General features: G+C 39.7%; 1 protein-coding gene across 2 annotated transcripts in view; it reads left to right on the forward strand.

Moving 5' to 3' along the window:
- The window catches only part of DHX35 (DEAH-box helicase 35), a 29,936-nt gene extending 8,760 nt beyond the window's left edge, over positions 1-21,176 (forward strand). The window contains exons 11-22 of one of the 2 annotated variants that reach the window (XM_066561683.1): positions 861-1,019; positions 2,970-3,180; positions 5,611-5,735; positions 6,215-6,269; positions 11,134-11,229; positions 11,633-11,727; positions 12,303-12,380; positions 13,499-13,628; positions 14,318-14,399; positions 14,960-15,031; positions 16,993-17,131; positions 19,422-21,176. In XM_066561683.1, the coding sequence (XP_066417780.1) occupies positions 861-1,019; positions 2,970-3,180; positions 5,611-5,735; positions 6,215-6,269; positions 11,134-11,229; positions 11,633-11,727; positions 12,303-12,380; positions 13,499-13,628; positions 14,318-14,399; positions 14,960-15,031; positions 16,993-17,131; positions 19,422-19,466 (1,287 nt within the window). In that variant the 3' untranslated portion in view covers positions 19,467-21,176. The remainder of the gene's footprint in view (positions 1-860; positions 1,020-2,969; positions 3,181-5,610; positions 5,736-6,214; positions 6,270-11,133; positions 11,230-11,632; positions 11,728-12,302; positions 12,381-13,498; positions 13,629-14,317; positions 14,400-14,959; positions 15,032-16,992; positions 17,132-19,421) is intronic. The other variant, XM_066561681.1, reaches the window with a different exon arrangement.
- The last annotated feature ends 2,657 nt before the right edge of the window (positions 21,177-23,833 follow it).

The raw sequence follows: 23,833 nt of genomic DNA on the forward strand, positions 1-23,833 counted from the left end.
TCATTTAATGCTGTACTTCTCAGCCTTGTTAGTGAGTGGAATTCTGTGTGGTTTGCTGGTGCAAGTCACATATACCCAGTTGTTAAATTGACAGTGAGTCATCATTAATAGTTAAGGCAAATGGAATTTCCATTTGTTAGGCTTAACATCTGAAGTGTTTGACAGAAAAACAAATTGACATGAGATGGAAATGTACTGGTCTCTTCTGCTCTATTTATGCTTGTCAGCTCACTTTGCAGCTGGGAAGAGCAAATGGGAGGCAACTCATTTCTCCAGTGAGGAGCTACCTTGAAGAACTTCAGTAACATCTTGCATATTTTCAAAAGCAATTCCTCATCCCCTTTATTGATTTCATTTTGGAATAATGAATTTGCATTTTCATGAGGCAATGTTTGAACATCTTGTTTTCTATCTTTAAGAGTGAGATGCCACAGCTGAGATTAAACATGAAACTGAGCAGGAGGTGTCAATGCTGTTCCTGTGCCATTCCTGATCCAGGCCCACATCATTCTGCTCTGCCAAAATATTTTGGCCTCCCATTTTGCTCTCACCAGTTGAGATAGACAGGAAAATTAACCTACTTCCTCTTAAGCTTGGTTCAGTCCTTCCCCCTGATTTTGCTCATGTTTTTGTGATATGACATTGACTCAAATAACAGTGAACACAAACATGTATATAAAACTTTATTTATTTATTACTAATAGCAATTTATCTTAAGAATATTACAGCATGGAGTGAGCTAGTCAAAATCCTGGAGTTTGGACAATTACAGTGGTATTATTTGGTGCAGTTTCTGTATCTAGGTGACAGGAATGTGCTGTTAAAGTGCAGCCTCTCACTGTGTGCTGCTGTGGCTGCAGGAGGAAGTGGAGACTGTTGTTTCCATGCTCATAGAGCAGGCTCGGGCCCTCGCTCGCACCGGGATGAAGAAGCACCTCCGTGTTCTGCCCATGTACGCTGGGCTGCCTTCTCCTGAGCAGCTGAAAGTGTTTGAGAGAGTCCCTCACACTGTCAGGAAGGTGAGCTCTTGTGTCTGTCTCAATTTCCACCACCCAGAAGGGTGTCTGCAGCACACAGGTTGCATTTATCAGGTTCACATCGTGGGACTATTGCAAATGGCACTTTGAGGGAGGCTTTCTGCATCTCCCATCAGTGCCTGCCAGCTTTCAAACTGGGAACCAAGAACATGTTCCTTGGCTTCCCTTTTCATCTTTGATCACTCCTAGACATGTCAGTTCCAACTCTCCTCTGTGCCTCATCAACTCTGCAATTTTTAAGCGTCTCCATACAACTTTGTATTTTCTTCTTACCCTCTGAACTCCTCTGCTTTTGCTTTTTTCTTTCTTTTTGTGATCTAAATGTCCATGGCTGTTTTCTACCAGTAGTAGAAAAATTGGTGACAGAGTGGGTAAGTTCTGTATTTTCATCTAAGGAACAAGTTGAAGCTTACTTGATTTTAGTGGGAAAAAAAGCTTTCTTTTGACTTCTGAAAGTCTCATTTAGACATTTAATGTCACAGAAGTATATAATTGGATGTGATTAGTGCTTTCTGCTTATGCAGAGCCTGTGTTGGGGCTGAAATAAGCTGACAAAACTACACCAAGGTGACTTGTAAGTCTTGTACCTGCTGGGGTTTGACAAGTGAAATTGTTCATCTGCCATTGAAGAACATTTCATATAAATACTTCTCTCTAGTCAGTTACACTTTCAAAATTTACTTTTTAATTTCAGGTGAAATAAACATTAGATTTCCCACTGTTGTCTGGGAATAATTATTTTATTATTTTAGGGCATACATATATAAGTGAATCCTTGCAGGAATGCTGAATGTGAAACTCCTAATCAGCTCTGTTCCCCTCCTGTCTCCTACCTCATTCCTTACATAGCTTTACATCTTCCCACCTCACCTTACATAGCTTTGAGAGTGTACAAAGAACAGTTCAGTGTAACTGAGAAGAAAGAAAACATTCTTAGTTTTGTGAAAAACGCCAATCACTTGTTTTTAAAATTTTAAAAGTTTAATAGTAATAAAATGGTTATAAAAATAGTAATATAATTGGAGTAATAATAATTTGGACAATTTGAATTAGGACAATATGAGACAATAGAAACAAAGAGTTATGGACAGTCTGGGTATCTTTATCTGGGCAGCATAAGCCCAAAAAAGGACCCACATTAAGAGAGGATTAACCCTTAAAAGCAACAGCCTGTTGCATATTCACACACCTCATACATGATGCATAAATTCCATTCAAACACAGGATTCTGTCTGGGCAGTGTCAGCTTCTTCCTCCTAATCCTAACCAGCATCTTCATGGCTGAGCGAGGCAGGAAGAAGTTCATTTCTTCTGATAATGGAGTAATAAATTCTCTTTCTCTGAAAGACTGAGGTGTCCTGTGGCTGCTATCTCAGTGTGAGTCCTTCATTTAGGAAAAAAGTATCCTACATAGCATAGTTTCTATTTTAACATTTTGTTATAACCTAAAACTATGTTTAACATACTACTTAAGAGAATTAATACAGCATTACTTTCTAACACAACACATAAAATATTCCTTTGAATATTATATATATTATATATATATATATATATATATAATATATATATTATTTGCGAAAAGCCAATCATAAAATACACATTTTTTGTAGTTTGCTACACAAGGACACTTGATTTACAGTCAGTTAATCTTTTTCTCTGCAAACACTGCCAAAGATTTTCTCTGCAAACACTGCCAAGCTCTTCTTTTATGAAGAGAGAATAAATTTGAATAAGAAAGTGGTTATGAAGCTGTGAGAACTGCTGTACAAACTGGGCTTATTTCAAGCTGACAACTCCTTCTGCTTGTACTGTAGCTTTTTATGCTCCTGAGCATGTCCTGGAGCTCTCATGGCTGAGATGTCCCTGGCTGTATTTGGCTGACGGGCTCACTGAGAGCTCACAGGATCCTCTCTGTGCCCGTCCCCGCAGGTGATCGTTGCCACCAACATTGCCGAGACCTCCATCACAGTGCACGGCATCTCCTTTGTCATCGACTGTGGCTTTGTGAAGCTGCGTGCCTACAACCCCAAGACGGCCATCGAGTGCCTGGTGGTGGTGCCCGTGTCCAAAGCCTCGGCCAAGCAGCGGGCGGGGCGGGCCGGCCGCAGCCGCTCCGGGAAGTGCTACCGGCTCTACACGGGTCAGCAGCTCGGGGCTCCCCGCCCTGCGTGCGCTTCTCGTGCAGTGCGAGACGGGGAGAAAGCGCTGGGCTTGTTCGCTCATGGAAGGAGCAATAGCTCCCTTCGTTATTTGTTATGGTCGCTGTTACTAATGAAGGAATGGATTACTTTTGGGTTAAGAACCGTTTATGATTTAGATAAATGTTAGTTTTAGAGGTTGTGAGATTTCTGAGATTAAGTAGCTGGTTATAGTTTAAGAGTAGTCACAAGTTTCTTAGCTACAAGATAATATATGAACTTTCTAGTTATATATTTATAGAATATATAGAAATTCTATATAATATCCATATTACACAAATATAATCTTTATATAATATATAAAATAATATTTATATATTATTTATATTATATAAAGATAATATAAACATCATACTATATAATTATATAAATATTATATCTTTTATATAATATATAACTTTCTAGTTATATATTTATAACTATTTATATGCTTTCTAGTTTAATGTACAGATATTACAAGGTTTATTTTGTTTTTTTAACTTATCACTTTTACTTCTACTGCACTGTGGATACTTTTGTCTAACAGGCTGCTTTTGTACATACACACATGTTTCTATTATAATTTCTAAACTCTTAGCTTATTCTGTATAACCTCTACACACATATATATATATATATATATTATATATATACTTATATATAATCTATGTAACCTCACCCCTGCATTATAAACCCTTCATTATCTTATCAATACAATTTCTCACTTACTTAAGGTATAGTCTTACAACTATAGAAACATAAGTTTATGATTTTTCTCTTTAATTTTTTTTTCTGTGTATTGCATTTTTGAGTTCTTCTGAGGCTGTAAATCAAACTCTTTAGTATCTGTGGAAGTTTCTATTTTTCTGATTCCACAGTTGTTCCTCTGGCTTGTCTAGAAATACCTCGTTCTTATGTGCTAGGTGTTAGAAACTGAATCTTTTTGTGACTCAGAAGCACAAATGGGGTAGAGTCAGCAGCTGCAAACATGAAATATTGATGCAGCTCTTAAAAGTGGTGAGCTTATTAAGAAGTTTGTTCTTTAAGGATTTTGGTTTCTGAGCAGTTTCAGCTTTTTATATTTACCACTATTATAATCTCTCTTCTCTGACTGAAGTCTTTATAGACCTTGCATTTAACAAAGGGGCTCTGGAAATCCTTTAGGTAACTCAGAGAAAACTTCATGTCTCTTTTTTTCCTAGGAACAGCTGCCAGCCCCAAATTCTTCCCTTGAATCAATGACCCTGGCAGTGCACAAAAATTGCTGTTACAAATAAATCCCTTGGCCACCTCACACTGTCCAGAGAGCTGCAATCAGTGTCTGTTCTCAGCTGCTTAATGAGAAAAGGCTTTGCAGCTGAACACTCCCATTGCTGATGGGCTTCAGGTCCCCTCTAGTTTTACTGGAGCTCTGAGATGTTGGAGATGAAGCATTTTCCTTTAAAATGTGTATGTGCTTGCCAGCAATTGCCACATTAAACCAAGCCATGATTTATGCTCTGAATTTATATGTATCCTGTAAGAATCAGGAGACAATATGTGCTACACAATATCCCAAGCTTACATAGCTTTGGGAGTGTTTTACTGGAGAAACCATGACTACACTGAAGACATTTTTGTATGCTCAAGAGCTCAAGGTCTAGGGAGTGCTTTAAGAAGTGTTTTAAAATAGGGAAAAATAGAAAAGAAAAGAAGAAAGTGCACAGAGTGAACAACAGCAGAGAAACAGCACTGTCTTTGTCCTAGGGAAGGTTTGAGATAGAAAAGGGTTCTGTAGAAATGAAAATAATGTAGAATGTGCCCTTTTTTTACTGCAGAACCATTGGTTAGTAGAAGGTTTTATCCTTACATGGAGTATTTTTCCAGACTTGGATTTTATAGTGAACGTGATTTTAAAAAGGCATTGTTAAATAAATTGTTTTTCCATCCTAAATCTTTATTTAAAATATATGTTTTAAACCATTTGAGTAGTTACAAAAACAGTGTTCTTATACTGAAAGCATGCTGCTTTGAAACTTTTCCATGTCTCTTTCAAAGAATGCTTTTTTTGTAGTATTGCACCCTGCCTTTTATTTTCTGACAAAACCATGAAACAGAAGAGAAACAAAACATTTCCAGATTTCTGTGAAGAATTTTTAACATTTCAAATTGAAATGTGGGTGGGTGAACTACAAAATCAAAACTGTAGCCAAAACCATTGAATTTATTTAAATAAAAGTAATGTAAAATACAGTAATTAGAGAAAGATCATCTTTAGGATAGAGATTGTCTTTTAACAGCTGTTAATTATCCAGATGTGATAATTTAAACTCGAAATGGGTGTGATTCTGTCATGGTGAGTGCACAGAATGGGAGCTGAAGCTCAGTCCCAGCTGTGTTTGTCTCCCCCACAGAGGAGGACTTTGAGAAGCTGCCCAAGTCCACGGTGCCGGAGATGCAGCGCAGCAACCTGGCCCCTGTCATCCTGCAGCTCAAGGCTCTGGGGATTGACAACGTGCTCAGGTTCCCCTTCCTTTCGGTGAGTCCCAGCCTCTGAAGGCTGCCAGCTTTCCTTGGGCTGAAGGGAAATCAGGGCATGGCTTGGGGATAGCCACAGAACCATTCACCATTGCCCTGCTGGTTTGGAAAGTGTAGCCCTGTCAGGCAGCAAAGTGTGTTCCTGGGAATCAATAGTGCAAATAATATCTGTGACCCCTTAGAAACAACCATTTGGATTCCAGAGTTTGATGTTTCAATTGTTGAGAAGTCAGGAAAGTCTTAAAAATAGAAACTGCCAGGAAAGTCTTAAAGAGATGAAAGACAAACTTCTACAGTTCTGTAGAATTGTAACTGCAGTCCCTTTGCACTGAATTTATGAAGGAAGGAAGGAAGAGTGTGAGAGCTCTTTGTTCATTTTGCAGCAGAGAGTAGGTAGTTAAGGATTTTGCAAAAGAGGAAGGTCTATGAATTCATGTTCTGTGCTGATAACTTCAATCAATGCACATTTTCTCTTCACAGCCACCCCCTGCACAGTCGATGGTGCAAGCTTTAGAGTTGCTGTATGCTTTGGGAGGTGAGATTTTAATGCTTTGCTTTATTTGGAGCTATATTGCAGGAGTTGTGAAAAAAACCCTCTAATTTGTATTTGGTGTTGGAGGGACATTAATAAAATTTGCATTTCAGAACTGTGCTTTGAGAAAGAAGGAGAAACACAGGTGTGACTGGGGCAAACTTTTTGTTGGTGGGTTTTTAGAGTGTACCTCTTCTGGATTTACTGTCTTTTCTTTTGGTTATTTCAGATGGATAAGCAAACAAACAGCAGCAATGGAGTTTAAACTAGAATTTAACTATTTAGATTGGGTAAATGAATATTCTATAGCTATCTTATCTGTATTTCCTGGCAATTTCATGGGAGGAAACCAGCTATTTATCCTTGCTAGGAACAGGGCTCTGAGCTGATGAAGGTGTTTTTTTCACTGGCAGATCCTCTTTGTGTTCCTTCAGTCCTTACAGAGTGGTATGAAGATAAAAATGGAGTTTGGACACTAATTAGACCAGTAGAGGAGTTAGACACTAATTTTACCTGCATCCAGTTAGATAAATTGGTAAATTGTTAGATACCTAAGACTTGGTGTGGTGGTCTTTTATTTCATGTTACTGATCCAGCAATGGCAACATGTAACACTTGCAGATATAAACAGAAAAAGTTGTAAGCAAAGGTTTGACTGTAATAACCTAGAATTTATCAAGGCTGATAGAATTGCAACTTTGTTCCTTAGTGGGACTTTGATAAGCATAGTCTGTCTATTGTAAATTTTCCTGTTAACACGTTTCAGTCATTATCTGACTTGCTCTGTGTGTGCTGGAACTCTTCCTAAGCATTGTGAGTCAAATGTGATGCCTGAATTTGGGAGAGCTGAGTCCCTGGAGGCTGTGCATGAAACCCCACAGAGAGTGTGATAGTTTTCAAACTGCCTCCTTGCTATGATTTTGAAGGTTTTACTGACAGAAGTTATTAAGAGCTAATTTAATTATAATTTTTTAAATGAATCCCAGTCTGTTCTCTGCTCTGGATGCAGGATGGGCTGTGGCTAAAAGGCTACACCTGCTGTAGTGTAATGCTCTTCATGTTTGTGCTGTTGGTCCTGCAGCTGAGGCTCAAACCCACAACAAATCAAACTGTTCTGATTCTATTTGCTGTGATTACAGGATACAGCCACTAATAAAAACCCCTGATCATCCCTAAAACCAGCACATTTTCTCCTGGATGAACTGGAACTGTGTTTCTCAAGGCAGTGTGTGTGTTTCAGTGAACAGCTTTCTGTCTTTTCATGCTTTTGAATGCCTGCCACTTGCAAAGACTCTGCTCTAGTTTTAGTATTGAACTTGCCAGTTATGGACAAATCAACAGATACACACAAACTTGTAATGAAAAGAAGAGATTAGTCTGAGAGATCTTGAGAGCATAATTCAAAGTACTTTTATACTATTAAGCTACTTAAAAGAGTATCTTTTAAAAAATTCTGTTCTCTGTGTCACTAATCACAGCTTGTTCTCCAATTCACTGGAGTCTGAACAACACTGTTGGCATATGGTTTGGGTTTAGGTGGTTCTGTGAGGAGCAGGGACTTGGACTTGAGCCTTAGGGGTGGGTCCTTTCCAATTTGAGATAGTCTTTGATTCTAAGTGTGTTCATTCTGCTTTTATTCATTATGCTGCTGTTGGCTACCTTTTAACACTCAGATCACACTGTAGTAATATGTTTTTATACACAGTTTTCAACTCCTTTTAGTGTGGTGAGTGGGATGCCTGCTTCCAAATTTTGTTTATAGGAAGAACTGTTATATTGTTGAGTTTTTTTGACAGCTGTGTAATCTTTCTGAATGCAACAAACTAAACAAAACAGAAACTTGATATGAGGCCAAGTAGTCAAAACTAAGCTGTGTTTGACTTCAGCTCCTTGTTTGTAGCTAATTCAGTTGACAATGTTTGCTCCAGAATGTGAACATGAGGCAGCATAAAGGAGATTGTGTAAGTTTTGGAAACTTCCAGAGGTTTGTGGCTGTTTTTAGAGCACTCACAGATGCTGTGCTGTAAGTTGTGGCAGTCTGCTCTCTTTTTGTTCTCATGGAGCTGTAACTCTGCTTGGCCAGGATTGTGCCCTGTGCTGGTTCAGCTCCATCTCGCAATGGAGGGTTTCACTTAAGACACTTGGTTCTTGGCAACCTCTGCAAGCTTGGAACAAGGACCTTCACAGTGGCTCAGGAATGTGTAGCAAGGATGAATTCACAGCCAAAACCACCTTAGGGAAATGGAGAGGAAAGCTCAATAAACTCACTGATTAGCTGGGTGATGTTTTGGCAGAAGTGTTCTTGCTCATGTAGCTTCAAAGAGCTCTTATTCTCTTGGCTGTACAGCTTTGTAGCAGAGCAGAGAAGTGCTGATCTTGGTGTTTCAGATGGAAAGAAATGTGCGTGCATGTGTGTGATACACTCTTCAGTTTTTGCTGAAGTTTAACGTGAAGTTAAGTTTTAGGTGGTTTATTACGAAGATTTTATATAAAGTACAGAGGTGAAGCTGCCCAAGCATTTGCAGGTGCAGGGAGGATTAAATTTCTCTTGTGCAAATAGGAACATGAATTTCATCATTGGCATTGCAGCCACATTCAAAAAGGCAGTTTGGGGTCAGGCCCCTGTTGTGGCAGCCTGGTGCCAGCTCGTGCAGGGCAGATGCTCCTGAGGTAAGATAGCTGTGTTGAATAAACACATCACTGTTTGGAGAGGGATTATTTTTACAGTGGTGCAAACTGATTACATCAGGACTATCTCTCCTCAGCCTTCTCCTTTGATGCCTTTTTGAGAGTCTGAGTTGTCAGTTGGAGTTTATTGGTTTTAAGCATAATTTAAGAAGTAAATAAGCAGGCAAAAAGTGGCGTTATTTTTAGGGTTATTTCAGGTGTTTGTTGAAGATTTGTTTGAGAGTTGTCACCTATCAGAAACAACCACTCTGCCTAAGTTTATAAAGGATAGTTTTAGTCCCTCAGCCTGTCACACACTAGTGGTTGTTACTTTAAACATTTTAGTGCCATGGTACTTGAATAATCTCTCCTGAGCACATTTAATTAAAATGTTTTTAATATCTTTTTCTAAGATCTTTCATTTCCTGTATATATGTGGATTCAGTGATTGCTTCCAGGATTATTTGAAGGAAACTTTCACCTATTCCAAACCAATATCCATTGCAGGCTATATTCAAGCTTATTACTACAAATAGATCTGTGAACAACCCATATATAGATCATGCAAAATTGTATTGACATTTGTAGGATGCAGCAGAAGCCAAAGGATTTTTGCTTGGTGAACCTGTAGAAGGTGGTGCATAAATATATGGAAATTTCTCCTTTTTCCTGCCTAGGAATGCAGTTCTGTAGATGAAAACCTATCTAAGATCTTAGTTGTGTTAGAACTTAAACTTCTCCTATGGCACTAGTCAAATGAAAGCTGTCATACCTTAATTTTTGCAGGTGCTGTGACTTTGTGTTTAAATGTTAGTTCACCATTTCACAAAAGCTGCCTTTGGTACCTGTTTCTGGGGAAAACTCTGTGACATTGTGTGAAAAGCTTGGTAGGTTTTGTGTGACAGTGTAGGGGTGTGTGAGTGAATCACTACATTGTCATGAGTTGGTAGCATATCAAATAATAAAATAAACACTGGCTGGAGGGATCTGTGGGTTCAGATATGCTGACATGAGTTATAGGAGATCTCATTCCTTGACCTGATTTGTGGTTTTGCTTTTCTCTGTGAAACAGAGCTGCAGTGCAGCTGTGGCTTTGTTACCAGCACACAGTCTGACAAATATTGTGTTTATATAATGTGAGAGCTGTGGTTGTGTTTCCTCAGGTCTCTTTGCTGTGGTTGGTTATGCAACCTGCAGTGCCCCAAAGTCCTGCTTGTGTAGCCTTTCTCTCGTGCTTTACCTCTTTGTCATACCTCATACAACTTAGCCTCTTGAAGTTTTTTCTTTCAATTTTTACTCTTTGCTGCCTTTCTTAGCAAGCTTTTTTTCCTTATTATTGTTCCCTGTGTATTGTATTTTTTTATTCTACATTCTCTTGCAAAGGAAAGGCTTTTCCATTTAAATCTTTCCCTGAAATCTCAGCATAAAGCTCAGAGTTAGACTGTGACCTGTGCTTTGCATGGGTCACCCTTGCTGCAGGGGTTTGACTGGAGGGAGCCAAAGCTCTAAAATGGTAAATGTGCAGGGTTGCTCTGGGTTGCTCTGGCCATCACAGATCAAGCTGTCAGGCTTCCCTCCTGTGCCATCTCCAGGGAAAAGGCTACAGCTGGAACATTGCTGGCAGTTGAGTGGATGGTACTTGAAGCAAACTAAACTGTAGGAAAGCTTCATCAGCTGTGCATCTCTTGTTTAGATAATAATACATTATTTTCCTCCATGACCTAAGTAGATGTGCTTAGAAAAATGACACCCTACCATCAGCAGTGCTTCCTGTTCCTGCAAAATGCCTGTTCCACATTTATCCCCATTTTCATTCTCATCTGCTTTATATCCCCATGAACAAAGATGTTACTAAATATTTAAAAAAAGGATCAGAGGTCTAACAGCTAATATCCTCTCTGGCCATGGCATTGACTTACATTGCAGGTTTTTACAGTTATTGACATAAGATTGAAACTTGGTCAAAATCAAAAAACTTGTGTGTTCAAGTACTTTTGAAAAATAAATCTGGTGACCCATGGGAGAGTAAATGGTTATCATGGATTGCCTTTAAGCTAAGTGCAATATACACTTAGCTACTCTAAGGTGCATTTGCCATATTTTATCTTGTAATTCTGCTCTTTAGTACAGTTAAAGTGTAAAAGAAGCCTTGCTGTGCTGTTTTGCCTGTGTCCCAGCTACATTTCTTCCTGTGCTGCAGGTTTGGACATGCACTGCCGGTTAACAGAGCCTCTTGGGATGAGAATAGCAGAGTTTCCTTTGAATCCTATGTTTGCAAAGATGCTTCTGGAATCAGGTAGGAGGAGAAAGATCAGTTTCTTCACCAGTTTCAGTCATGGAGTTGTAATGCATGGCTAGACATTTGCTAAACTCAAACTGTACTTCATCTTGGTGTGGTCTGCAGTGAAAAGAATTGGTTAAAATCTCTATTTTATCCATTTAATCTCTATTAAATCCATTTATCTATTTAATCTCTATTAAATAGTCTAAGTCATTTCACAGTCTAAAAAGTCTACCATTCATCTCTTAAGTTTTCCACTGAAAACATTCACTCTTACACTAAAAAAAAATCTAGGAATTTATGTATTTTTGTTTTAAATACTATAAAAAACATATTCTGCCTCTTTTGCATTTTATTCTCTATGGTGGTAAGTTGAATGGAAGATTTCCTTTATTGAATTTGTTCATTTACTCTTTAGGAAATTTTGGCTGCTCCCAAGAGATTTTGACAATTGCTGCCATGATGCAGATTCAAAACATCTTTGTGATCCCTCCAAATCAAAAAAACCAAGCTGTGAGTTCAGTTGTGTCTCCTTTTCTGTTTGTTGGTTCCACATTTCTGGACTTCTGGCAAGTATTTTACTGGTGCCTATTACAAACTGCAACTTTGTTTGAAAATAAAATAAGGTCTGGTATTGTATCTGTTTGTTGTAGGTAGAAGAAGAAACCAAATAACAGGAGAACATTGGAGTCTTTTAGTAGTGCTAAAAACCTATTTGTGAGGGCCAGAAACATGAAAAGTTATAAAACAATATTGGTCAGTGGAAGGGTTTGCAAAAAACTCCCCCAAAACCTTCCCACACACCATTTCCCTTTGAGATGAACAGAACAGGAAGGATGTAGCAAATTCATAATAGTCTAATTTTAATGAATGGAGATTCTCATCTGTTCATTTTTCCAATTTCAGTTTTAAGAGTGTTCCTGAGTTCAGGGGGCTTAGTAAAGTATTGCTGTTGCCCAGAGGAGCTGCCCTAGATGATAAGAATTTAACAGTCCCCAGGAAACACAGAGCTGAAGGGAACTGGGCATGTCAGACGTGATTTCAGCAAGAATCAATCTGCCTATAAAATGGTATTTCTTGTTCTGCAGGCCAGGCAACACAGAAAGTTTGCTGTGGAGGAAGGTGATCATCTGACCATGCTGAATGTTTATGAAGCCTTTGTCAAAGTAAGTCAGCTCAAGTGGATGTGGATTTGCAGGAGCGGGAGGAACCTGAGGTTCTCACTTCTGAATCTGGAAGTTCTGGATACAAAAAAATCCTCAAAGCTGAGGACTTACCAAGCCTATCAAGTGATAAGTCTACATTAAAAGACTCTCTGGTCACCATTTGCCACAGACCTTCCACAGTTCCTCTGAACAGAGAGTAAAAGAGAATTTTGTTGGGGTACAGTGTGGAAATCTTATGGGTAGACAGCTGTGTTTTCAAGGAGACAGGGATTTTGTCTTGGGGCTTGGGGAAAACAAATGTCCAAATTTCCAGTGAAATTAATACTTTTCTCATGTTTTACTGATGATAGTCTGCATTTAAATCTAGCAGTCTTTTTTCTGGTGTTAAATTAACTCATTGATCATCATACCCTGAGGTCTAGCACCAACCTTAGTACTGCTCTGTAAGCTGAGGTTTATTTATTAGTTTTGAAGTTGCTACACCTATTTGGGAGAAGTATATTTTACTGGTATAAACAACTTCTGTAGTAAAATTCTTGCTGCAGTGCTGAGTTGAAGCAGTACAACCACCCAAGTGTTCAAACATGACTTTTTTCCCCAGCCACAAAGCAGCCAGGCAGGCACCAGCTGAAATTTTGCCCTTCACATTTTCTATCTGTGTAATTCTCTTAGAAACAGTCAGATGCAAAAGTTCTTGGGAGGGAGTGCTGGGTTCTGGAGAAACAGCCCTTTGCAGAGAGAAGACCAATGAAAACAGCACTGAAAAGGTTGTTTACATGTTGAGGTTGAAAACAGATGAGTTTATGATCTGAGAGAATTAAATGGAATGACTGATGCTCTTCTCTTTCACCACATGTGAAGAAATGAAGCACATCTGTTTGAAAATACCCCACAGCATTTGTTCTGCTGCTATTTACAAGTTGTTTGAGACATGTTTTTTAGTTACTAGTGCCACATACCCTAGTTAGTTGCTCTGTAAATAGGTAATTTTCAGGGAAAACCACAAGAAATGTGTTGCAGTAGACCAGAATTAAAACAGAACAAGGCTATCCAAAAGAGATTGGGTTTGTTTTGCTGATGATATCTCATTAAGATTTTTTTCTCTTCTCACTGTACAGCACAGCAAGAGCTCCCAGTGGTGTCAGGAACACTTTCTGAACTACAAAGGGCTTGTGAGAGCTTCTGTTGTAAGAGAGCAGCTGAAAAAACTTCTTGTCCGCTTTAAAGTGCCAAAGAAGTCCAGTGAAGGTGATTTTTTTTTAAGCTCTTGTCCAATACATAGTGAAGGTAGTTTCCAAACTGTCAGTCTGCTCCCTGCTTTTCTTGTAACCTTTGGAGTATTTTTATCCTGGCCTCAAAATAATGCTAATTTAGACCAGATTTTTTTTCCTAAAAGTGGCTGCAGAAGAGTACTTTAGCCTATTTGTACAATTAAATTTTAGTCCAGCCTTCATTAGTTGAGATTTCCAGCAAAAGTTTTAACCACTGATTATCTATTTAATGGACAGATTTTCCAAAAGACTCATAAATAGGTCATCCTGTTCCCTCTTTGTCTTTTCAAAAAGGCCATTTTTGTTTAAAGTGCTGTTCAGCATTTGGGATGTGATTTCCAGCTGCGCTGTGTGTGCCTGGGTACTGGGACTGGTTCTTAGCACTTGTCTCTACCTGCTCTGAAAAATCAGCCTTCAATGCTCAGCTGTCACACTGGGCTGCTTTAGGGACTCTTCATGGAGACACAGGTGGCAACATTCGTTTTTTAGGCAGCAATTTTTGCTTTGCTGTGAAACTGAAGTCAGAAGGAATTGCAGGGTTTGTCTGCTCTCCTGCCTTTGCTGTCAAAGCCTGATGCACTCTGAAAAGTTTGAGATTATTAAGTGGTATTTTAGGGGTTTTTGCCTTTCCATTGACTCATCTTACAGAAAAAATCTTCTTTCCAGGTGATCCAGATCCTGTTTTGAGGTGCATAGTTTCAGGATTCTTTGCTAATGCAGCTAAATTCCACTCCACAGGAGCTTACAGGTGACTATATACAGTTTCACTATAACTGGGGCTTGGTTGGAAAGCTCCCCTGATGAATAAATCTAAGTTTAATCAACAAGCAGATGTTTCTCCTAATTTGCAATTAGGAATATGTGCTAATCAATGCACTAAATATTGGAAGTTCTGTGTTTGGAAACTTGCCTCAGTGTTTATCTCTTCTCTTTGGCAAATAAAACTAAAAATATTAATAGTGGGAAGCTGCTACTGGTAGTCATTAGATTGCTTTAAGTTAAGCAAGTATAGTTGTAGTGCAGTAGTGTTGTAGCACTCCCAGAGCACTGAGTAAAAGCCTGAAATGCTGCTTTTTCTTTTAATGTAGATAAAACTCTTTTAGGACATCAAATTCTTGATTGGTCTTTTCGCCAGCATTTAAGCCTGGTTTCATCCGTTCATTAAATGCAACTGTTGTTAATTTACTCCAGCCCTTTCATTCTTGCTTTTATTAAACTGAGGAACTATCTTTTCATACTGGGGCAGAAAGGAACCAAATGTTAAGCAATAAAGAGAGGCACAGTCTGAAATAATATCTTGTTTTCAAGGACTATCCGTGATGACCACGAGCTCCATATCCACCCCAGCTCAGTGCTGTATGCAGAGAAACCTCCACGCTGGTAAGTTAGAGCTGCTTCCTCTTCTTTGGGATTTTTTAAGGGATTTGCAGCATCTAAATTGAATTGTTTCTGTCCATCAGTGGAGGAATAGATGTAGAAGGTCATAGTTCCCACAGGGAGAATCCAAGTAGTGTTTCCTTTGCAACATTTTCTTGGGAGTATCCAAATAAAGAAGGGGAATAGAGTGATGTTTGAGTGTCAAAGAAACCTGCAAAGGCTGGAAAGCAGAGCCAGGTGACCCTGTTTAGTGGGCATCTTGCACTGCAGATTGTTCTCCAAGGAGTCTCTGTACCTAAACAGAGCTAGGGTTAATTTACTTTTATTAAGCCTATTAAGGAAGTATCCTATCAAACAGGTATCACTGACATCTTTTCTGAAAAATACCATTGCCAGGATTCCTCCTGGGAAGCTTCACCTTCTCCATGTTTTGCTCCTCTGGAATGTGATTTGGAGAATTGTTTACCCAGCATGTGAAATTGTTTTTAATTAATGGCCAATCACAGCCAGCTGTGTTGGACTCTATGAGTCTGTAATGAGCTTTTATTATTTATTCCTTTCTAGCCTTCTGATGAAATCCTTTCTTCTATTCTTTTAGTATAGTTTTAGTATATAATTTTCTTTTAATATAATATATATCATCAAATAATAAATCAGCCTTCTGAAACGTGGAGTCAAGATTCTCATCTCTTCCCTCATCCTGGGGACCCACAAACACCACCACAAACAGGTGCTGCAGAAATGGCAAATGGATTGCAGAAAAAGGGCTTACACATAAAATGCATGATGTGAAAAGTTAGGGATGTCCAGCAGATTGAGGAAAGAACTGGCTGTGCTTCCCATTAGCTGGGATATGATCATCCCATATGCAGGTCAAAGGTCCTCAGAAAACAAACAGAAATGTGTGTGGAACTCTCAGGTCAGCATGATTAGCCTGAAGTGTTTGGACTTCCATCCTGCACTGCCTGCTGCTGAAACTTAGAGGGATATTCTTGGCCTGGTGTCATCCTGTCACATAGGGGTTAACCTAGTCAGCAACCTAAATTTCAGTGCTGCTGCAGCCTGGGCAGCCATCCTCTATTGAGGGCTTCAGTTCTCTCTGCTACAAGTGTATAGGAAATGTCTTTTCATTCTGGTTTGTTTTCCTCTGATTTATTTTTAGCTGTGTTAGTTGCCATGTCTCAAGATGCATCTGGCAAAGAGAATTTTGGACTCTTTCCTCTTTGCTTTTGAGAGCTAAATAACAATTCATGAGAAACCACAAACCTCAGGTGTTTGCAGCTCTGCTCTATGTAGAAGGCAGATGGTGACTTAAGGATTTGGTAGCTGCCCCTTCAGTGCAAGGGTTTGTACTTCTTGGGGAAAATGACCTTACCTACTGAAGGTGACCTCAGAAATAGATTGTCCATACTGCAACCTGACTCTACTGGCAGTGGGGATGAGTCCACATGGTTGGATGTTCCTAAATCTCTCCCCAGGAGATGTTCTGGCAGGAGTTAAAGCTGATTTCTTCCTCTGATGCTTATCTCACCTGTCTGCAGACTGGCGCCAGAGATAGTCATGCTGGGGTTTGTGCCCTCCTTGTTGTGGGTGCAGGGTTTTGGTGCTTTGGACATTTTCCCTTATGATATCACAGAGTAATTCATATCCTGTCTTCTAAAGCATCACTTGTGAGTCCCCCTTGACCCTATTATAAGAAACCTTTCGTGTATACCTTGCACTCATATGGTCTGGTAGTATGTGAAGTTGTTTTTATGGCAATCTGAAGATTTTTTTAATGTGGACAACTCTGACCAACCAGAGAGAAAGAGGCAAGAGGCTGAATTACAGCTTAAGGACTCTCTTGTCACTCTGTAAGTGCCACCTCTGCCATCATATACGTGAAACTGTTTAAGTATGTGTTAATCAGCTCTCCCTCATTGCTTGACAGCAAACACTATTCATTTTTGTCTCCTTTCTCCCAGGGTAGTCTACAATGAAGTCATACAGACTGCTAAATACTACATGAGAGATGTGACAGCTGTGGAATCCTCGTGGCTCTTGGAGCTGGCCCCTCACTTTTACCAGCAAGGAACGGTACGGAATCGCCATAAAGGCCAAACGGTACCATTGCTGCTCAGCAGCTCTTGTGTCTGACCTTTCTGAGGGGTTATGTTCTGCTTGCTCTGAGGGGACAGAAGTTAACTTGCCTCTAGTCATTGTAGTGCTTGTAATATAAAGGAAGAGGATAATAAGTTGGTGCATGAAATGTTTTTCCCTATGATCCAGCCAATGGATCTCCGAGTTACAAAATGAGATCAATTTGCTGGTGAAGTTACATTTACCATGGTATCACTTACTACACTTCAATACAGGCCCTTGTTAGCATTTCCCTGAGCAGCACTGTAGGTAGGCAGTGGTCACACTTTGCATAATAATTTTAGGAGAGCCTTTGCATGCTTTGCAAAAGTTTGTGAAAATCCTGAGCCTTTTTTTTGAGCATTAATTATGTTTACTGCAGAAAAATCAGTTCTGATTTGTTCAAATGTCAAATGGCAAATTTATTGCAAATTGCTGTGTGTGATACTGATACCTTTTATTTATAAGTATCTTTTAGTAGTTGTCCCCAACCTGTATTGACTGTCCCATGTGAATCTGTCCATCCAGACTTATTCACTGGTCATTCTGAGAATTGGTATTAAATATTATCTAAATGTTAGTTCAGCTGGATCTGTTGGTACCACATAGCCTATCAATACTGTACAGATTACCAAATTGATCTTTATTTGACTTTCTCATGGGACATTAATATCTACTGAGCTTTATATTTTAAATTAATGAAATATTTCCAAAATCTGAGTGAAAAAAATGCTTTTGCATAACAGGTGATGTGTTTCTAATTTATACATCTGCTTCACTGTTTGGCTTCTTGGAGAATCTAATGTTTGTTTTCTTCACTTCCTTGGGATTTTGTCAAAATGGAGACTCCTGTGGTGCAGGGAGCACCTTAGGACACCTCTGTGGTTACAGTTCCCAACAGTTTGGCATCTGCTCTTGTGATTGACTCAAGAGAGGGGTTTTTTATGCTCATCTTGGATAATTAATCTCAATTATCCAGACAATTCTTACCTATAAATGGACTTACTAAGTAGCTGAATATTTTCTGCCTTTTTCCTGTAAGACAGTGATGACCCCTGTGGGGCAGAGCCTTCAGCTGCTGGGAGATGATCTGCAGACATGGTGTAAAAAGGAGCTGAGCCAATGTTGTAGCAAATCTATTCCTGCAATAATTAGTCCTTTGACTCACATATTTACAGTTGGCACATCATTTACATTTTGCAGCCCACACCCACACCAAATCCTGTTGTGATTTCTCCATGGGCTGAAGTTTGGGGTGAGGTTTTCCTTTAGGTAGGTGGTAGCAAAGAGGACTTGTCTTGAATGAGGGAACATGCTCTTCAGGGCTACTACTGCTGTAGATATTCTAGGAAATTGCATCAAAACCCAATTTTTACCAAGTTTTTTACCTTTTGATCAAGTGAAGTCAGTTTGCAGTGTGATCTAATCATTGCTTTCATCCTAAAATAAATGGTAGCTCTCAAGGATGGTGCTGGTTTGGAGGAAAATTCTCTCTCCCAGCCTGGTCAGTTATCCATATCAGCCAAAAATCTTGGGTGTCCTTATAAAATGTTTGAAAAATTAGAAATATTTCTTTTGTGTAAAACTTTCAGTCATACATGTGAAATTTGAATAAGTGAACTGTTGCAAATCACACAGGTTCATGTTAATTTACAGATATTCAGACCCTTTTTCTACTGAAGGATACATCTTTGTGCTAGGAAGGAAAGGTTTTATTCCTTTGTCAAGTTAAAAACCAATTACCACTGAATAGGACTCTGTTAAAAAACGTTCTTCTACAGCTTGATCTTGGTCTTTTATTTCTCATTCCAAGTTTTGCAGAGCTCCTTTCATATTTCCTTGCACATTTGTAGGTCTTTAAAGGCACAGAGGTTCCAAAGATCCAGTACAACTTCAGGATTAATACAGCTGTTAAAATCTTGTCCTTCATGGACATTCTCCTGGTGCTTTTTGCAGATGTATTGTTGGAAACACATCTTTCTGTGCATTTTTACACCTGGAAAATTACTTCCAGTGGGAAATTGTTCCTATGCTTGCAGCTAGTACAGAAGAACTAGGAGTTATTTTATTACAAGCCAGAATATCACTTTAGGGTACATGTGGGTTTTTATTTAATTGGTTTATTTTAGTTGTGTCAGTAACAAGCAGAGGTTGGATGGGTGTGGATATTTGTATTTAAATTGTGATTAAGGATAGAAAGTGTTGTAGTTGATTTTTTCCCCTCATTTTTGATGTATCTGCTAAGCAGTTTTTTTGGTCTTGTCTTTTCTTGCAGCATCTTTCCTTGAAAGCAAAAAGGGCTAAAGTAGATGACCACTGACATAACTTCAATTATTGTGACATCAGAAGCAGAACCTACCAGTGATTTCAAGCTGGCTACAGTCCATTCAGCAGTCAGTTCATTAGCAATTTGATCTTCCATCAACCTAAATGTTTAAATGCCTGCCAGGATCTGTAGGGGTTTATGCATGACCAGTACATTGTAAACCTAGAGCTTGCATTGTGGACATTTTAATCTTTGCCTACTTGACCTCTCTTGTTAATCTGGGCATGTTGCTCCTTTTAAATAGCTAGAAAAAACAACTTAAAAAGTAAGAGGACATACAGGACCACAAAAAAACCTGAAACCTTCAAGAAAGAAACCGATTTCCTGGAGTGGTACTGCCTTATGAGCGTGGGGAGTGGGGTACCCTGCCTCCTGTCACCCAGAGCACTGTGACTTACACCGGCCAAACTGAGCCTGGCTCCTGCCAGCAGGAGCTCAGGGCAATCAACTACCCCTTGAAATGCAAGGTGCTGCCATGGAAACGTGGATTTCCTGTTGGACCATCCCAAACTGGTGCAGCTTGTGCTCCCTAGCAGTAAAAGTGTCCTGCCCGAGGCTGAGCTGGCCCAGCCCACTGTGCTGAGCACTCCCTGGGACCCCAATGTCTGGGTTCTGCTCATGGGAGTTGCTGCTTGGGGAGGGGGAGAAAGGGCAGCTCAGTATTTTTAAGATGGATTAATTTTCTGCTCAATCAGGGGACTAAAGATGTATGTTCACAATCAATCAAGTTCACAGACAGGGCTTTACTTTTCTTTTTTATCCTATGAGAGAAAAAATCTTGACCTTCCACTGGCTGGAAATACCAGTAAATTTCATTAGGGAATATCATGGAACTCTGTTTTTAGCCTCTGTTGATCAGCAAAGAAGGAAATGTTCTGTACTTTCCTATAAGGAACACAGTCCTTTCTTTCTATTTCTTTTATTACAAATCTGCTCTTTGCTGCTTGGGACTTGTTTTCCTCTGTTACTGAGGAGAAGGATGCTCTGAACAGTTGCTGCTTTAATTGGGATTCCATGGCTACTTTTCAGTAAGCAATTATGCTTGTTTGTGTTTTAACAAGACAGCTTGGATACAGATGTTTATTTATTTCCATTTTCCATTTTTACCTATTGCTATTTATTTTAGAAAGACATCGCTTGAAAATTTTATTTTTGTAATTCAACTGATTTGATGAATGTGTTTTTTGGCATATTAACTGTTTTATTTTCTTAAAAAAAAAGGGATGTAAATAGGCAAAAATTTCTACATGGAAAAAATGCCTTCCTCATCACAGGACTGCCTTGAAAACTTTCTTGAGAGCTTCTTTACCTTGTCCCTTCCAATACCTGCAGAGAGAGCACGTTGTGCCACGTGCACTGTGTGCTCTCCTCAGTGTGTCCATCCTGACTGCCAGCACAAACACATGTACCAGTCTCCAGGAATGGCACCAGCAGCATGAAAACTCTGTCACCTTCCTCCTTGTTGTCCCTGTGCCCCTCACCTTTGTATCAATCACTCTCTTAGACTGGAAGCTCCTTGGGGCAGGGACTGTCTCCTAGACAGAGCTGAGAGCAATGTTGGAATTCACTAAAAAGATTTCATTTGCAGGTTTTTTTCTCTTAAAGGATCGGAGAAAGAAGTGAATAGGAAGACTTGTCAATTGTCTGTGTTTCTCTGTCCTCTGGAAGTATTCTTAAGAAAAATAAAACTGTTGAATTGAGGAAGCTTGGGAATGCATCACTTGGGCCTGAGAAGGGGGTGATTTCAGGGGTGCTGGGTGGGTGTGTTGGGCTGGGCTGGCAGAGGGTGGCCACTGCATTTGCCAGCTCTGAGAATTTTGGGTGGCTCTGGAGACCTGTCTTGTCCAGATGTTTTTTTACCTGGCTGCACAGCTGCAGAATTTCCTCTAGGAATGATTGTGAGTCTTGCTGAGGTCAGAACCCAGGGGTGTGCAAGCTTTGTCACACACTGCAAACCATCATGGTTAGGTAAGAATGAGTGCAGTAGGTCTTTATAAACAAACAAACAAACAAACTTGAAACTTTTTAGCAGTTTTACATACTGAGTTATCACCACACCCTACACTAGAGATGCAGGCTAAGAACAAGTGTTACTAGGATCCAGACTAAGGTCACCTTTAGAGAGAAAACACTGCTGGCACCAGAGATGTGGGCCTTTGGAAGGTGCTGGAAGACAGAAAACTTTAAAAACTCCTGAAAATCTCTTTATTTTGTAAAGCTTTGGCCTCCAAAGATTAGTAGAGAGCATTCTGCTTTAACTAGCTTGGTGTAAGGAGGTGGCTCAGTGCCTTGGTGTGGCTCTTGCTGCAGTAGCAGGCTCTTGTGGGCAAGGTTGGAGTCATTTGAAGATGGTTGTCAGGAGTTTAGGGAACATTTAAGGATTTGAACCCTGGCTTTTAGAGAATGAAGTTTAAATATCAGTCTGTTGAATCAAAATACTGCTTGGAATAGATGTCATTCCAATGCTGACAAGGTGACAGATTTTTTTAAAAAGTAAATTTACTACCCATTGACATCAAATGATTGTGGGGTAAAAAAAAACAAAGTGCAACTCCTCGAGCCCCTCAGGAAGTGCTGTCAATGTTTCTACTCAGGACTTTAGTATTGTCAGCTCTAGAAGAAAATCAAATTAAACTGGAAAAAGATTCAGCCAAGAAAATATTAATTGAAATATGTTTCCCATCTTGTGGAGTAAAAGTAATTCTGATAAACTAATGGGAAAACAGTCACAGCCCTTTCTGGTTAATCTGAAGAGACAAGTAATTAAAAGTTGGGAGCCTTGGTTGTAGGGAAGGAGGGAGAGAAGAGAGCAGGGAGCCTTTCAGAATCCCTTCTTTTGGGAGCATCAGTGTCATGGATAACTGTGCTCATCCTAGAATTCTGCTAATTGTCACTGAGCTCAGGCAATTTTACTCAAAGCAGCTTGGAAACAGCTTTATTACTCTAATTTCATAATGTTCATCTCTGTCAAGTGATCACACAATCAACAACTGGCAAAGAAAGTCGACACCCGAACTCAGCACTTCGAGTAAGTGACTTTGGAATAAAAAAGTTGCAAGATGAATGTAAGTAGCTTGTGGAAAAACTGTTCTTATATCCAGGTTTTGGCTGCATTTTGAGAAAAGTGCCAGTAGATGGCAGGCACCGGTTTCAAAAAGTACCTTGGGCAAAAACTAATTTGCCAATTCTTCAAATGTTTCCCTCATTCTTCAGTTTTAACAATTAATTAGTTTAATGGTAAGTGGGATGAAAAAGGGTAAAGGACAAAGCTGTCGGTGGCTGTGGGATAAAGGCAGCATTTGAGGTGCAGAGATTAGTGAAAAGCCCAGGGGGCTGAATGTCCTGCTGGTTTAAAAGCAAACAAACAAACTGTCCTAAAAAAACCCCAAAATTCCCAACCAGGACATTCTGGAGTGGTTCTTTCACTTACACTGTGAGTCATAGAAAACGGCAGTTTGTCCACACCTCATATTCACTACCAAGGAATCTTTCAGCTCTGTTGGATTCTAGCCACTATTGCAATAAACAAAATTAACAGTTCAATGCAAAAACAAAACCAACCAACCAAAGAAAAAACCCAAAAAAAGCCCAAAACCCCAAACCAAACTAAGAAATCCTCCTGTTTTGTTTGTGGCAGATGTGATTTGTCTCAGAGGATGCAGAGTATCTTCCTACTCCATTCCAGAATTGGTTTGCAGGGCTGTGGATGTGCAAGGCTGTGAGATGCAGGGGTTGAATTTGGCTGTGTTGCCAATTATGAACAATTAAAAATTTCCTACAAAAAAAAAAAAAAAAAAAACAGAAAAACCCTCTTTGCTCCTTTCTAGAACAATAGCTAAAATTTAAAATAACTAAATGCATTTAACTTGTCTTGCAGATTTATTTGAACTGTCCTTTATGGTTCCTGGAGTGCACAGAGCATCAGGAGCTCCACTCCAGGAAATCCTGCTGAAGAACTCACTGTGGCTTCAGGAGCTGCTGCAGCTGCACATCCCATCCCTGCTGCTTCCTTCTCTCCCAGCTGCTCCAAGGCTGCTCCCTGTGCTCTCCTCCCAGGCAGAGGCACAAGGGGGGGAAAGCTGAGGCAGCAGCAGTCAGAGGAGGACATTTCCTGTCCTTGGGCTGTTTCTGATGCCCTCCCTCAGATGGAAGTGGGTGGGTGTCTCTGCAGTGAATCCTGCTCTGCTTGTGCAGCCTCTGCCTGCAGGGCTCCCTTCAAGGCCTCCCACCTGAGCAGGGATCAGCCACCAGATCCTGGTAGAGTTTCCATCCTGTACTGCTTGGAAAAGTCAGAATTTACAGGAGGGAGCAGGACAGAGAGCAGCAAATCACAAGAGCTTCTTGGTTTCCTTCAGCCAAGA

This window comes from Molothrus aeneus, chromosome 17 (genome assembly GCF_037042795.1).
Source record: "Molothrus aeneus isolate 106 chromosome 17, BPBGC_Maene_1.0, whole genome shotgun sequence".
NCBI lineage: Eukaryota > Metazoa > Chordata > Aves > Passeriformes > Icteridae > Molothrus > Molothrus aeneus.